Genomic DNA, 15,558 nt, shown 5'->3' with positions numbered 1-15,558 from the left:
AATGGACATGAATTTGAGAAAACTCTGAGAGATAGTGAAGGACAGGGAAGCCTGGCGTGCTGCAGTCCACGGAGTCGCAAAGAGTTGGATACAACTGAGCGATTGAACAACAACAACATTTTCACAAATGGAAGCAGATGGCTGCTCGGGAAAGGTGAAATCCAGAGTTCACGACAGTGTCCTAAATCCAGAGCCGTGCACACGCGTGGCTTGTTAAAAGCAACATCGTTCTGGGTGAGGAAACATTTCAAGGCTCAAACCCATCCCATAATAAAGAGGACTGTCCTGCATGTTGCCTTTAGAGCACAGTCAGGGAATTCCCTGGCTGTGCAGTGGTTAGGGCTCTGTGCTTCCACTACAAGAGCCCGGGTTCTATCCCTGGTCAGGGAACTAAGATTCTGCAAGCCACATGGTGTGACCAAAAAAACAAAATGGAAAAATATTTTTTTTTCTAATCACAAAGTCAGTCTCTGTATATGGTTTAGGGGGCCATTAGCTGCTGCTGCTGCTACTGCTAAGTCGCTTCAGTCGTGTCCGACTCTGTGCGACCCCATAGATGGCAGCCCACCAGGCGCCCCCGCCCCTGGGATTCTCCAGGCAAGAACACTGGAGTGGGTTGCCATTTCCTTCTGCAGTGCATGAAAGTGAAAAGTGAAAGTGAAGACGCTCAGTCATGTCCGACTCTTGGCAGCCCCATGGACCGCAGCCTATGAGGCTCCTCCGTCCACGGGAGCAGGAACTGTCTTTAAAAATGCAATGGAGGGGGACCTCCCTGGCCGTCCAGTGGCTAAGACTCCATGCTCCCGATGCAGGGGCCTATGTTCAATCCATGGTCAGGGAACTAGGTCTCACGTGCCTGGTGCAACGAAATAAATAAATACTTTAAAAAAAAAAATGCCAGGGGAGTACTCAGCTGAGCTTCCTGGCTTTATAACATCTTCCCAGCAGCTAGCTGTTTTACACACAGTAACGTATATATGTCAATCCCGATCTCCCAATACATCCCACCCTCCCCTTCCCCCACTGTGTTCACATGTCTCTACATCTCTGTCTCTACTCCTCCCTGGGAAATAGGTTCGTTTGTATCATTTTTTCTGGATTTCACATATATGCCTTCTTATGTGAAATTTTTCTCTTCCTGACTTTACTCTGTGTGACAGACTCCAGGTCCAGAAGCACAGGGACCTCAGCTCGGTGCTCTGCAGTGATGTCGAGGGGTGGGATGGGGGTGGGAGGGAGGTCCAAGAGAGAGGGGATATATGTACACACATAGCTGATTCACTTCATTGTACAGCAGAAATCAACACAAGCTCGTAAAGCAGTTATCCTCCAATCAAAAAGTATGAATCATCACAAGTGCCAGTGGGAAAGAATATAAGAAAGAATCGTATATATAACTGATGGAGAAGGGCATGGCAGCCCACTCCAGTGTTCTTGCCCGGAGAATACCATGGACAGAGGAGTCCGGTGGGTGCAGTCCACAGGGTCACAGAGAGCTGGACTCGGCTGAAGTGACTCAGCACGCAGGCACATGTAACTGAATCACTTCACTATGTAGCAGAAATTAACACCACTTTGTAAATCAAGTTTACTCCATAAATTTAAAAAAAAAAATGCCTTGGGCCCAAAGCTACTCACTAATGCGGCGCTGTGTCCTGACAGGTGGTGGCAATGGCTGAAGATGGGAATGAAGAGATCATGTTCATCTGTAAGTGTTTCAGGGCCGGTGGCCCGCCCTCACCTGCAGGTAGAGCCACGTGCACGTCTGGTCTTTGCGTAGAGAAAAGCTGTCTCCTTTTAGATGGGATTTTACCTGTTACTGAGAACCATGGTGTATGACATGAAATGTGCTACTGGGTCCGATTTTCAAAGAATCTTCTTTCCCAGAACTCCCGCCAAAGGGCACTGGGGCAGGGGTGGCAGCAGACTCAGAAAGGTAACCCCGGGTTTTAGAAGGGTTTCTGACATGTTAGATTTATGAGAAACAGGTTATGTTGGTGAGTTTTCGTTTCCTCTCATTTAGAGACCCTGTCCTGCATCCCCGTAGAGCTGACTCGGTCAGCCTTCCAGCGTGCCAAGGAGCTGGGTTTTTCTCCTGGGGGGCACGTGGCCTTTGTTGCTGTCTTTCTGCACTTGTGGGGAGCGCTCTGGGTCACCCCCAGGCTGCAGGATGCTCTGTGGGTGTCTCCCTCCCCTCTTGATGCCCCCCCTGATGCCGGGATGTGTGTTTGCAGGGTGCGAGGACTGCAGCCAGTACCACGACTCTGAATGTCCTGAGCTGGGCCCGGTGGTCATGGTCAAAGACTCCTTCGTGTTAAGCAGGGCCAGGTGAGTGACCCCCCTCCAGCTGTCTCTACCATCCTGCCGGTCAAAGGGGGTTGTCTGTCTGTCACCTGTGGCGAGAGCCTGGCCACCTCGGTGTCTGCACAAAGGGAGGAGACAGCCAATGAGGAGAGGGACCGTCCTCTCATTCGATGCCATCAGAGATCTCCATCCACTGCGAGCTGGTAACCTGCCCCTGGGATGAGCCAGGGCGTGTCGAGGAGGCGTCTCGGTCAATGCCTTTTATCTAGTACCTGGTTCCACTGGGGTGCTGAATTGGTTTATACACGAAGTGACGACGGCCGAGGTTGTAGGTCTGCCCATTCAGTCTCCCCTGTGGTTCGCACCCAGGCTTGCTGTCTGACGCATGCCTGGTTGGGGGCTGGAGCCGTGGGCAGTGAGCGCAGGTGGCTAGGCAGAGGGGGAATGGCTGCTGAACGAGCACCTAGATCTGGTGCAGGGGCTCCGAGGCTCTGCCGGTCCATGTTTCCCCGGGGGCGGGGGACTGTGTCCCCTGGGGGGCCCCCAGGTCGCAGCCCTGTTTGCCATGTAGTAGCTGTGTGGACCTGGACAAGATGTGCCCCTCGCTGCACCTCGGTTGCCTCATCTGTAAAGAGGAGAGGACGGCCCCTCGGACGGCACTCACGCTATCATCTTATCACTGCTGTTTGTAGAAGCTTCCACTGGTTTGACTGTGACTTACCTGTGCAGAGCAGAGATTCCTATTTTGGCCCAGAGCACAGATCTGACCAGCTCTCTTCCAGACCCTTCAGTGGTTGCCCGTTGCCCACAAAGCTCCAGTGGGAGCCATTGGTCCTTCCCAGATGGGTTCCTCGTCTCAGCTGGCCTCCTGCTGCTCCTGTGAGGGGTCCAGGTCCCACCCTAGACGTGGGTCAGGCATGCCCTGGTCTTGGCTTACGCTAGGTCCCTGCCAACGTGCCTCCCTTCCTCTCCCCACCGGGATACACGTGTCCTCTCCTTAACTTTGCCTGAGTTGACTTAAAAAGGCCACATTCATGAAGAACCCAGCCCAGTACAGCCTTTCGGGAAACCCTCTTCTGGTCTTCGAAATGCACTCTCTTTGGCACTTCTTGTCATTCCCGTGGTCCTTTCCACCTCTTCATGGTCTCTCTCTGGTCCTCCCTCCCTCTCTGTGGGCCCATCAAAGAGGGGCCCACACTTAGGGTGTGTATGTGTGTGTACGTGTACGTGTGCACATGAGCATTGGCTCTGTCTCCTGGGTGGGGAGTATAAACGCATCAAGTCAGTGCCCCTCCATCACCTGCTTTGGGGCCAGCAGGAGCGACCTTCTCCATCGTCCTAACCCTCTGCCCCTGGTGAGGGTGGCACCCTGGCCAGTGGGCACTCGGGGCCGAGACTCTCTTGCTTCGTTCCATCTCTAGGTCATCCCTTCCCTCCAACCTGGAGATCAGACGCCTGGAAGACGGAGCTGAGGGGGTGTTTGCCGTGACCCAGCTCGTCAAGCGCACGCAGTTCGGCCCATTTGAGTCGCGACGCGTCGCCAAATGGGAGAAGGAATCCGCGTTTCCACTGAAGGTACACGCTGGGCCGGTGGGGGCTGTGGCATGCTTGTTTGTGACCTTCCTCACGTGCAGGTGGGCAAGGGCAATGCTCACTGAAGAGTTCAGTGATTTATAAACATCTCAGAGACAGCTCTTGGTGTTGTAGTTCTGCTGAATTTCCAAGACAGTGTTTCTCTTTTTTTTTTTAAAGTTTATATTACAAGAGCATGAGTTAAGTTAGTATTTTGCAAAACTCAGAAAAGTGTATTTAAAACATATGCAAGAGTGGACCACACCCCCCACCCCCCCCACCCCACCCCCGCCCAGTGCAGGCTGTAGGAGGGGCTTTCTGTGGAATTTGCAGGACCACATGGGGATTTCACACCTGTGCGGAGTGTAGGGAACTTTGCAAGGCTCTTTCGAAAGGAAAATGTTTTGTGTTGATGAGAGACCAGTGCAAAATTTGGCAGCTCTGAAAAGCACATCAGACGGGGAGGTGATGGCTTCTATGTGACATGGAGAAAAAGGAAATGGAAGAAAATCACAGGGAGGACTTGATCACTTAAAGTGAGACCCCCAGAGGTGGGGTTGTGAGTATGGGTCACAGCTCTGGCCCCATGCCCAGAGTGCTCAGCGCAGCCAGCCTTCAGAAACACCCATGAAATAAACTGAGAGGAACAGGCGCTGGTCGGGCAGCAGAGAGCCCCAGACGCAAGCTTCCCTGGAGACCCTTAGCAGAGACCCAAGTGTTTTGGGACAGAGATGATCCAGCTGACTGTGGGGACTCGACAGTCCTCGGAGAACTGAGTTTATAAGGCAGATTTCAGCATGGCGGAGAGAAAGGAAAGGGACTTGATTTGTTTACAAAGAAAGGAAAGAAAGAAAGGCTGTTTTATGTGCAGGAGTGATGTCAAGAGACCCGGGGCTGATGGGCATAATAGCTGTGGGCCCATGGTTGGCCAAGGCCTCTTTGAAAAAGCTGTTTGTGCCTGTTTCGGTTTCTTTCGGTGACTCAAGATTCCAAGGGTCTCTGTCTGGTATTGAGCTGTTCCAGTGCAAGCTCAGGGTTGGGCACCTGGGTGCTGGGGGCACCTTTATGTCCACAGAAGGAGGCCAAGGCCAACTGGGAGCACCCCCTATACCGACTGGGGGGCATCAGGCACCTGGCAGCCCCCTTCACCTCCTCCTCTTGCTTCCGAGGGCTCCAGCCTCAGAGGGGGGCCTCTAGCTCTTAGCAGTGGGGAGCCCCTACAGGAAAAGCCAGGAGAAGAAGGGAGATTTCTTTCTCTAATGAGGAAGCAACAGTTGCATCAGAAAATAGGGGACGGGAGCCCCCTATTCCATGTGGTTACTTTGAACTTCAAAATATTCAAGCTTCTCCTCCTTGTCCCTGCCTGCATTCCATCCATAAAGTGGTGGTGCTGCTTTTTAGATGAAGGCACAGCTTATAAAGATCAAAGAATGGGACTTCCATGGTCTAGGCTTAAGACTCCACACTTCCACTGAAGGGTGCACAGATCCATTCCCTGGATCTGGGAATGAAGATCCTGCATGCCACCTGGAATGGCCAAAAAGTCAATAAATAAATAAATAACTAAAATTTTTAAAAAAAAGATGGAGGAACTTTGCCAAAGTCATTGAACATACTTGCAACAGAACTGGGAGAAGAACTCAGGTGTCCTGATACACCTGTCCGAGGTATAGAGTCCAGGTGTTCCAGTGACACCCTGGGCCAGGAGTAGAACTCAGGTGTCTTCTTGCCCACTTGAAAACTGATTAGAACTGAGAGTCCATGTTCTACAGCTGGACCACAGGTAGACCTTAGGTGTCCTCATTCCCAACAGGACCATGCATAGAACTCAGGGCTCCTGAGAACTCCTGACCTGGGAGTAGAGCCCAGCCTTTCTTGTGCATCCTGGGACAGGAGCAGAGCACATGTGACTAGGTACCCACCTGGACCACAGGTGGAGATGAGGCGTCCCAGTACCCACCTGAGAACTCAGGTCTCCCAGTGACACCTGACCTTTAGCTGTGCCTCCTGCTTCCCTTTTGCCTGTGACCAGCCTGACCTGTTTCGGGGTCTTCGGCTGCCCTCCCATCAATGTAGAACAGGCCCGTACAGTGCCCTGTTTGGCCACTGATGTGGCAGTGTCTAGACTGGTCACTCAGCAGCCCCTTGCACACACACAGACACGTGTGCACGCTGACACACACACCGGTGGATAACCAGCCCCCACCCGGCCCTGTGGTGGACTGCGCTCCCCCCGCAGGTGTTCCAGAAGGACGGGCACCCCGTGTGCTTCGACACCTCCAACGAGGACGACTGCAACTGGATGATGCTGGTGCGGCCGGCAGCGGAGCCGGGACACCAGAACCTGACGGCCTTCCAGCATGGCAGCGACGTGTACTTCACCACCTCCCGGGACATCCCCCCGGGCACCGAGCTGCGTGTGTGGTATGCAGCATTCTACGCCAAGAGGATGGACAAGCCCATGCTGAGGCAGGCCTGCCCTGGGCTCCAGGGTATGTGGTGGCCCCCTGCCCCCAGCCTGCCCACTGTCCTGCTGCCCCTGCCTCGCACAGCAGTCTGATGTCAGCGAGAGGCGTCTGGCTGGGCAGGCCTGCAGGGGTGGGGAATGTGGATGGGTTGGTTGGTCTGCCTGTTGATTGCCTGGCCTGAGAGGCTGTTAGAAGAGCTCGCCCCAGGCCAGACTTGCTGGCAGCAACTCCATTCCCAGCTCGGTCCTCTGGCTTCCCACATCACTCACCTGCCCATCTTCTGGGGTCAGGTTATGGTCCCAGGGTTTGGGCAGAGGGAATGGAGCACAGAGACGTTAAGAAACCTGCCTTGAGTCACAGAGCAGAGAGTGAAGGAATCAGGATTTGAACCTGGATTCTGGCTCTAGCAGCCTTCTCCTAGAGGTTGGGGTGTGTATGTGTGTGTGTGTGTCTGTGTGTGTGTGTGTGTGTATGCACGTCCATGCATGTGTATACGCATATGTATGTGTGTGTGGGGGGTCAGAGAAAGACCTAGTGGGCACCTGTGATTTCACCTGCATTGTACTGGAGAAGCAAATCAGATGCAGGGCTTGCCACCCCGAACTGGGGCATCTGACCTTGTGAGGGGCTGGCGAACTTCAGTCTTTTCCACCCCCATTGTGGGTCCTTTGGGTGCATGTCCTCCCCACCTGACCTTGTGAATGGCTGTTACACGTGGTGCTGTGACTTGGGTGAATGGGATTTCACATACCCCACCTGGGACTGCCTGGGGCAGACACGCCTGTGGCTGCCTCTAAGATGAATAATTCCTCTGGGGAGAAGCAGACACTGACTTTCCTCCTGACCCCAAACCACAGGATTCTGACAAGGAAATGATCTCTTTCATTTTGAGCACTGTGGGTTACAGATGGCTTGGTAGGGCAAGAGGGGTAACAAGTTTGGGGGGCTCTGGGCTATCCCATGACCCCTGCATCATAGCCACTCCAAGTGGGCTTGCCCAGCAGTATCAAGGAGGGAGGGGTCCGTGAGGTGGCCCACACGGTTTGTCAGAGGACCACAGGTCAGGGCTTAAATGAGAGAAATGTACAGTCTCACAGTCTGGAAGCCTGAAGTCCAGGATCCAGGTGTGGTAGGACTGGTTCCTCCAGAGGTCAGGAGAGAGGGTCCTTTCCTGGCCCCTGTTCCAGCTCTGGTGTTGCTGATGGCCCTTGGCGATCCTTGGCTGGTCGCTGCATCACCTCGTCCCTGCCGGGATCTCTCCCTGGGTCTCTGGGTCCTCTCCCTATGAGGACACCAGTCACTGGGTTTAGGACCACCCAAATCCAGTCTCACCTGCCTTGCCTTGGTTACTTTTTCAAAGCCCGTAGCCAGAGCCCTGGGTAGACGTGAATTTCCAGGGCCTTCCTTCAGTCGCTGCAGGCTGGGTGCAGGTGGTGGTGTGCTGAGCTTCTGGGGAGTCCCCCAGGAGAGACAGATGCTGCACAGGGGGCCTGATGGCAGCAGAGAGATTACATCTTCACAGGGATATTTGCAGAGGGACACTGGCCTTGATGGGCCTTTATTTTGATAGGAAAGGGGACAGAAGGAATTTGGAGAGACCCTTGTTTTTTCACCAGACTGCTTCTAGACCCACCCTCTGGATTTGCTAAAACTGGGTACCTGGCCCTGCCCCCCAGAGGCACCCGCAGTGGGTGGGATGAAGCCAGCTCCCCCACTGCTTCCCGGGTCACCAGCATCTTCCTGACCTGGTTTCCTCGTGTCCTGGATTCCGTATTCCATGTGACCAGCCCAGACTGCGCGTCAGTCGGGTCTAGCCTTATCGGTTGTGTCCTGGAGGGTGGCACAGGCCTCATGACTCAGGGTCAAAGCCGGCCCAGAGGTTATCTCCCCATATCGGAGTTTCTCCTTCATGGATCACAGCCTTGTTGGTGCAAAGGAGCATGTGTAACTCATTGGCGCTATGAGCCATGGTGTGCAGGGCCACCCAAGACGGATGGGTTATAGTGAAGAGTTCTGACAAAAACGTGGTCCAGTGGGTGAGGGAATGGCAAACCACTCCAGTATTCTTGCCATGAGAACCCTATGAACAGTATGAAAAGGCAAAAGGATATGGCACTGGAAGATGAGACCCCAGGTCGGAAGGTGTCCAGTATGGTACTGGGAAGAGTGGAGAGCAATTACTAATAGCTCCAGAGAGAATGAAGCAGCTAGGCCAAGTGGAAACAGTTCTCAGTTGTGGATATGTCTCATGATGAAAGTCAAGTCCTATGCTGTAAAGAACAATATTTCATAGGAACCTGGAATGTTAGATCCATGGATAAAGGTAAATTAGATGTGGTCAAACAGGAGATGGCAAGAGTGATCATTGACATCTTTGGAATCAGTAAACTAAAATGGATGGGAATGGGTGAATTTAATTCAGGTGCCCATTATATATATCTACTGCTGTGGGCAACAGTCCCTTAGAAGAAGTGGACTAGCCCTCATAATCAACAAGAGTCTGAAATGCAGTACTTGGATGCAATCTCAAAAACTCCAGAATGATCTGATCTCTGTTCATGTCCATGGCAAACCATTCGATATCACAGTAATCCAAGTCTATGCCCCGACCACTAATGCTGAAGAAGCTAAATGGTTCTATGAAGACCTATAAGATCTTCTAGAACTAACACCAAAAAAAAGGTATCTTTTTCATCATAGAGGATTGGAATGCCAAAGTAGGAAGTCTGAGATGCCTGGAGCACAGGCAGGTCTGGCCTTGGAGTATAAAATGAAGCAAGCCGGGCCAAGGCTAACGGAGTTTTGCCAAGAGAACACACTGGTCACAGCAAACACCCTTTCCCAACAACACAAGAGACAGTTCTACACATGGACATTACCAAATGGTCAATGCCGAAATCAGATTGATTATGTTCTTTGCAGCCAAAGATGGAGAAGCTTAATACAGTCAGCAAAACAAGACCAGGAGCTGACTGTGGCTCAGATCATGAGCTCCTTACTGCAAAATCCAGGCTTTTTTTTTAATTTTAAATTTTTAATTTTTTTTTTCATTTATTTTTATTAGTTGAAGGCTAATTACCTTACAATATTGTAGTGGTTTTTGCCATACAGGTTTAAAGTGAAGAAAGTAGGGAAAACGACTAGACCTTTCAGATATGACCTAAATTAAATCTCATGATTATACAGTAGAAGTAACAAATGGATTCAAGGGATTAGATCTAGTAGATGGAGTGCCAGTGCTAGTGAAGAACTATGGACAGAGGTTCATAACATTGTACAGGAGGCAGTGACCAAAACCATCCCAAAGAAAAAGAAATGCAAGAAGGCCAAGTGGTTGTCTGAAGAGGCTCTACGAGTAGCTAAGAAAACAGAAGCGAAAAGCAAGGGAGAAAGGGAAAGATATAGCCAGCTGAATGCAGAGATCCAAAGAATAGCAAGGAAAGGTAGAAGGCCTTCTTAAATGAACAGTGCAAAGAAGTAGTGGAAAATAATAGAATGGGAAAGACTGGAGATTTCTTGAAGAAAATTGGAGAGATCAAGGGAACAGTTCATGCAAAGATGGGAACCATAAAGGACAGAAATACTAAGGACCTCACAGAAGCAGAAGAGATTAAGAAGAGGTGGCAAAAATACACTCAAGAACTGTACAAAAAAGGTCTTAATGACCCAGATAACCATGATGGTATGGTTACTTACCTAGAGCCAGACATACTGGAGTGTGAAGTCAAGTGGGCCTTAGAAAGCATGATTACAAACAAAGCTAGTGTGGGTGACAGAATTCCAGCTGAGGTATTTCAAATCCTAAAAGATGATGCTGTGAAAGTGTTGAACTCAATATGCCAGCAAATTTGGAAAACTCAGGAGTGGCCACAGGACTGGAAGAGGTCAGTTTTCATTTTAATCCCAAAGGGCGGTGCCAAAGAATGTTCAAACTACCACACAATTGCACTGATTTCACATGCTAGCAAATAATGCTCAAATTCCTTCAAGCTAAGCTTCAGCAGTACATGAACCAAGAACTTCCAGATGTACAAGCTGGATTTAGAAAAGGCAGAGGAACCAGAGATCAAATTGCCAACATTTGTTGGATCATAGAAAAAGCAAGGGAATTCCAGAAAAACATCTGCTTCTGCTTCATTGACTGTGCTCAAGCCTTTGATCGTATGTGGATCACAGTAAACTGGAAAACTCCTCAAGAGATGGGAATACCAGACCACCTTACCTGTCTCCTGAGAAACTTGTATGCAGGTCAAGAAGCAACAGTTAGAACCAGTCATGGAACAACAAATTGGTTCACAATTGGGAAATAAGTGTGACAAGACTGTATGTTGTCATCCTGCTTACTTAACTTCTATGCAGAATGCATCATGTGAATGAATGCACAAGCTGGAATCAAGATTGTCAGGAGAAATATCAACAACCATAGATATGCAGATGATCCCACTCTAATGGCAGAAAGTGAAGAGGAATTAAAGAGCCTCTTGGTGCAGGTGAAAGGGGAGAATGAAAAAACTGGCTTAAAATTCAACATTCAAAAGACTTACGATTATGACATTTGGTCCCATCACTTCCTGGCAAACAGAAAGGGGAAATGTGGAAGCAGTTACAGATTTTATATTTTTGGGCTCTAAAGTCACTGCGGATGATGATTGCAGCCATGAAATTAAAAGGTGCTTGCTCCTTGGAAGGAAAGCTATGACAAACCTAGACAGCATATTAATAAGTAGAGACATCACTTTGCTGATGAACGTCTGTATGGTCAAAGCTATGGTATTTCCAGTCTGGACGTGAGAGTTGAACCATAAAGAAGACTGAGTGCCAAAGAATTGATGCTTTAAAACTGTGCTGCTGGAGAAGACTCTCAAGAGTCCCTTGGACTGCAAGGAGATCAAATCAGTCAATCCTAAAGGAAATCAGCCCTGTATATTCATTGGAAGGAGTGATGCTGAAGATGAAGCCCAGGTACTTTGACCACCTGATGCGAAGAATCACCTCATTGGAAAAAATGCTGATACTGGAAAAGATTGAGGGCAAAAGGAGAAGAGGGTGGCAGAGATGAGATGGTTAGATAGTATCACTGACTCAGTGGACACGAATTTGAGCAAATTCCAGGAGATAGTGAAGGACAGGGAAGCCTGGTGTGCTGCAGTCCATGGGGTTGCAAAGAGTCAGACCCAGCTTAGCAACTGAACAACAATCAGAGTGACAGCTGTCCTGTTGGCTTTTTTTTTAACCTGTAGGAGAGCTTCTTAATTGAGGCCTGAATCTGATAGAACAGATCTTAATGAAATCAGCCTGGAACCGTGTCGTCTAGAACATCTGCCTCCCCACCCTGTCCTGACTGCTCTCGTTCAGGAACACCAGGATAGCCATGACTCCACCTCTGGGCTTCTAAGAACATTGGGCGCTATTAATAATTACACAGATTTTATGCCAGTTTGCAGTTTGCCAGAATAGACATTTAAATACGGAAGGAAGTATTTTTCCTTCCACCTGAAGGAGCAGTGACACACACTTCTTTCAAAACCTAATCTATATATTTTTTTCCCTGGTACTGGATTTACTTTCCTAATCACATGTTTTCATTGAATATCCATGAAGGTTAATTTCTCTTCTTTACACACACCTGGGCCTGTTGGCCAATGAAGGAGGCGGCCCAGGAAGCCTCGCGGTCTCAGCCAGCAGGCGTGTAGGGTTTAGAGTCAGCTGTCAGTGTCAGATTTTCAAAATCATTTTCCTAGTAAAAGAGGTGAGCTATAAATACATTTCCTAACACTTGAGGAACTTCTTGATTACATATAACATCACCATCTTAACGACTCTTGGCATTTTTGCTTGGCATTTTCTAGCAGTTTTTAAAAACCAGCATAGTGGGCATATAGTTTTCAGACAATAAAATAGTGATTTTAGTGAGCAGTATCAGAGTTTGGACAAATGTCCACAGTTGCCTGAGCTCCACTGCAGTCAAGATAGAGAATGGTCTGGGACTTTCCTGGTGGTCCAGCAGTTAAGCTTCCTTGTTTCCAATGCAGGGGACCTGGGTTCGATCCCTGGTCAAGAAACTAGATCCCACATGCTGCAACTGAGTTTGCATGCCACTAAGACCCGGCACAGCCAAAGAAATTAAAAAATAAACATTCAAACTTGTTTTTTTTAAAAAAAGATAGAATATTCTCATCACCCCAGAAGGTTCTCTTGTATGACCCCGTCCCCTGGTGACCAGCATCCATCCTCTGTCCTTGTACTTAATGCCATTTCTCTTCCATTGTTTAAGCAGCCGTGCGTTTCTGTGTGGCTGAGGTCCTGCCTAGCATGCTGACACACCACGTGTTTGATCTTCATCACTTGTTTTGGTTACTGTCTGCTGGCAGCCTTCCGTGTCATCACTGCCTCTCCCCCGCAGCACCATTTCATTTTGCATAGATGCATCTCTCTCGTTGGACATGCGTTATTGTGATCAGGAGTTGCCTCCTGATTGTTGGCTAATATTTTTTTTTCTCAGAATTTTTACCTTTTAAGATAGTTCTTGTGAAATAGAACACTGCCCTCAGTGAGAGGACAGCAGTCATGACTGGTTCTTCAAGTTGGTCCTGTCGGCCCCACTTCCGGACATCAGGCTGAAGAGAAAGGTTTCCTGCCCCAGGTCAGGTCAGCGTGAATTCCGCTCCTGGGTGGGGACCTCGTGGTCCAGTGACTGCACCTCATTTGGGTTAGAAGGAGCTGCCTTTAGTCCTGAGTGTCCGCTGCCCGCTCACCCCTCCTCAGCCTCCTTCTCTGAAACTCTCCTGTGCAAGAGTACTCCGCCCTCTTTAGACCATGTGTGTTGGGGAAGGTGAGTGAGATACGGGATTTTGGTTTCAGTTGCCCCCATCTTTTCCTGATGCTCTTCCACGGACTCCCCAGAGAGCAGGTGTGGGCAAGAGCAGAGGTTGAGCCGGAGGGCACATCCTGAGTCCATACGCTGCTTCCGTGCTGCTCGCTCTCTGCTCTTTCTCTTCGAGTTTTGGTATAATTGAAAATTTCACATCGACTTACATTTCTAATCTCTTGTTATCTGACAAAGACTCAGAAAATTTTCGCAAATAGTTGTAGCAGTGGTCTCCATTTTTCCTTCCATCTTTTGCAGGCTTACTGCTGGTCTTTGATACAGAAAGAGGTGTGCTTTTTCCTGGTAACTGAAGGCATGTGCAGTCCCAGTCCCAGAGGGTCTTGCTTTGTGGGTGGCCCCAGTGTGTTTTGATGGCTGTTGTAATGGGTCCTGAGTGTCAACACAAGCTGCACAGAGACAGGAGTGGAGGTGGTGGTGAGAGCTGGTGGCCCCTGCCCAGCCCTGAACAGGCTGCCACGTGGGGTTTAGAGAAATCAGTCTCCTGGGCCAGGATATCATGAACATACATTGACTTGGAACGTCCCTGTTACAGAATCCAAGCTCATATTGCTCACTGTATGAGCAGCCAGTCAATTGAGAGACAGTTGTTGGGGCAGGAACAGCCACTTTATTTGGAAAGCCAGTAGATCGAGAAGATAGTGGAACAATGTCCCAAAGAACCATCTTCTGTGAGTTAGAATTCAGGCCTCTTTTGTACTAAAAGGGGAGGGAATGAAGGCAAGCATTTCCTGGTTCCAGTCAGCCTCCAGAGGGGATGTGTTAATTTCTTCCTTCCTGCAGCCATTCACAGGTGAGCCTGGTCAGGATGTTTCCTGTGAGCTAAACAAAGGTGTTTCAGCTTATTCATTACCTGAGAGGCAGGGTTCCCAGGGATGGGTCATGATGTGTAATTTAAGCTTATAGGCAACATCCCTTTAGTGATTAACTTGTGGGTGCTTATGTGCTAAGTCGCTTTAGTCATGTCTGACTGCAACCCAGTGGACTGCAGCCCGCAGGCTCCTCTCTCCATGGGATTTTCCAGGCAAGAATACCAGAGTGGGTTCCCATTTCCTACTCCAGGATATCTTCCCAACCCAGGGATCGGACTTGTGTCTCTTCACGTCTCCTGCTTTGCAGGTGGATTCTTGACCACTAGTGCCACCTGTAATAGAAAACAAAGGTTCTTCTCTATGACATCCCTAAGGACTCACAAGAACATCAGTACTTTTTTTTAAAGAGTCTACCCAGCCAGGATTTCCCCCTGTGTTCCATGGACCCTGGTCATCTTCCTCCGCCCCAGACTCCAGTGGGGGTACCAGGAGGGCTAGAGGCACTGCCCCCCAGCACAAGCACCTGCCCCGGGGCAGTTATTTAAACCTAAATTCAAATGCAGTAAAAGCCGAAGTCCAGTTCCTCAGGGGCACTGGGCACGTGTGGCTGCCACCTGCAAGGCAGTTACAGAACATTTCTGTCATTGCAAAAGTTTTGTTGACAGTGCTTGGGCAGGAGCCATGGTGAAACTGGACTCAGGGCATGGGGCCTAACTATCGTGGGTTCGCTCCTTCTTGTCACGTGAGCCAGTGAGAGTAGGGAATTTGCTGTGGGCTGTAGGATGCCTTTTTTTTTCCCCCCCCCCTGAAGTCATCAGTGTGTGTGGAGGGGTGTGCATCTGGTCCCACTGGACTGGCTTCTGTGAAGAGGACACATTTCCTTGACTGGTGACACCCCTGCGTCAGACTGGTTCCAGTTCTCTGTGCCCGGTTTCCTCATCTGTGAAATGGGGATGCTCACGGGCATGAACAAGTCCCTGTGGGTAAAACTCTGAGAACAGTGTTTGGAGGGTTGGATTTGCTCCCAAGAGAAGGCAGTTGTCACCTATGGGGCAGGTGCGCCCTCCACTGGGCTGGGCAGCACAGAGAGGAACTTCTGGACCTTCTCCCCCCACCTTGTCTTTTGAAGCTGCAGGCACCCCAGAGAACAGCACCCCAGTGGAGGCAGAGCCCAGCCAGTGGGTGTGCAAGGTGTGTTCAGCCACCTTCCTGGAGCTGCAGCTGCTGAATGGTAAGGGGCAGGCGCCTGCTGGGCCGGACGCCAGGGAGCCCCTGGATGCGTTCGCCCAGACGCACATTGTCACTTCTGTCGGCGAGGATGTCAGGATTCCCCTGGCTCCGCTCCTGGCCTGTGTCCTGCAGGCCTCCTCCCAGGGATCTGCGCTTCGGCTTGAAGTCCTCTGCGTATCTGGCACTGAGGGATCTTGTTGTCTTTCCGCCAGTCAGCAGAGTAGTTCAGTTGGGAAGGAGGGTAGTGGGGGCTGTCTCTGTTTTTGTGGCCTAAGTGTGTTCAGCC

The 15,558-nt window shown here is 50.1% G+C and overlaps 1 protein-coding gene across 2 annotated transcripts in view; it reads left to right on the top strand.

Annotated features, from left to right (window-relative positions):
• Window positions 1-15,558, top strand: part of PRDM15 (PR/SET domain 15) — a 59,274-nt gene that overhangs the window by 10,624 nt on the left and 33,092 nt on the right. For both annotated transcript variants that reach the window (XM_070466804.1, XM_070466805.1), the window contains exons 2-6: window positions 1,663-1,708; window positions 2,235-2,328; window positions 3,726-3,879; window positions 6,116-6,368; window positions 15,172-15,273. In XM_070466804.1, coding sequence (XP_070322905.1) covers window positions 1,672-1,708; window positions 2,235-2,328; window positions 3,726-3,879; window positions 6,116-6,368; window positions 15,172-15,273 — 640 coding nt within the window. In that variant the 5' untranslated portion in view covers window positions 1,663-1,671. The remainder of the gene's footprint in view (window positions 1-1,662; window positions 1,709-2,234; window positions 2,329-3,725; window positions 3,880-6,115; window positions 6,369-15,171; window positions 15,274-15,558) is intronic.

Source organism: Odocoileus virginianus, chromosome 4 (genome assembly GCF_023699985.2).
Source record: "Odocoileus virginianus isolate 20LAN1187 ecotype Illinois chromosome 4, Ovbor_1.2, whole genome shotgun sequence".
Lineage (NCBI taxonomy): Eukaryota > Metazoa > Chordata > Mammalia > Artiodactyla > Cervidae > Odocoileus > Odocoileus virginianus.
Note: the sequence above shows the minus strand (reverse complement) of the source record. Positions and strands in the feature narration are given on the sequence as shown.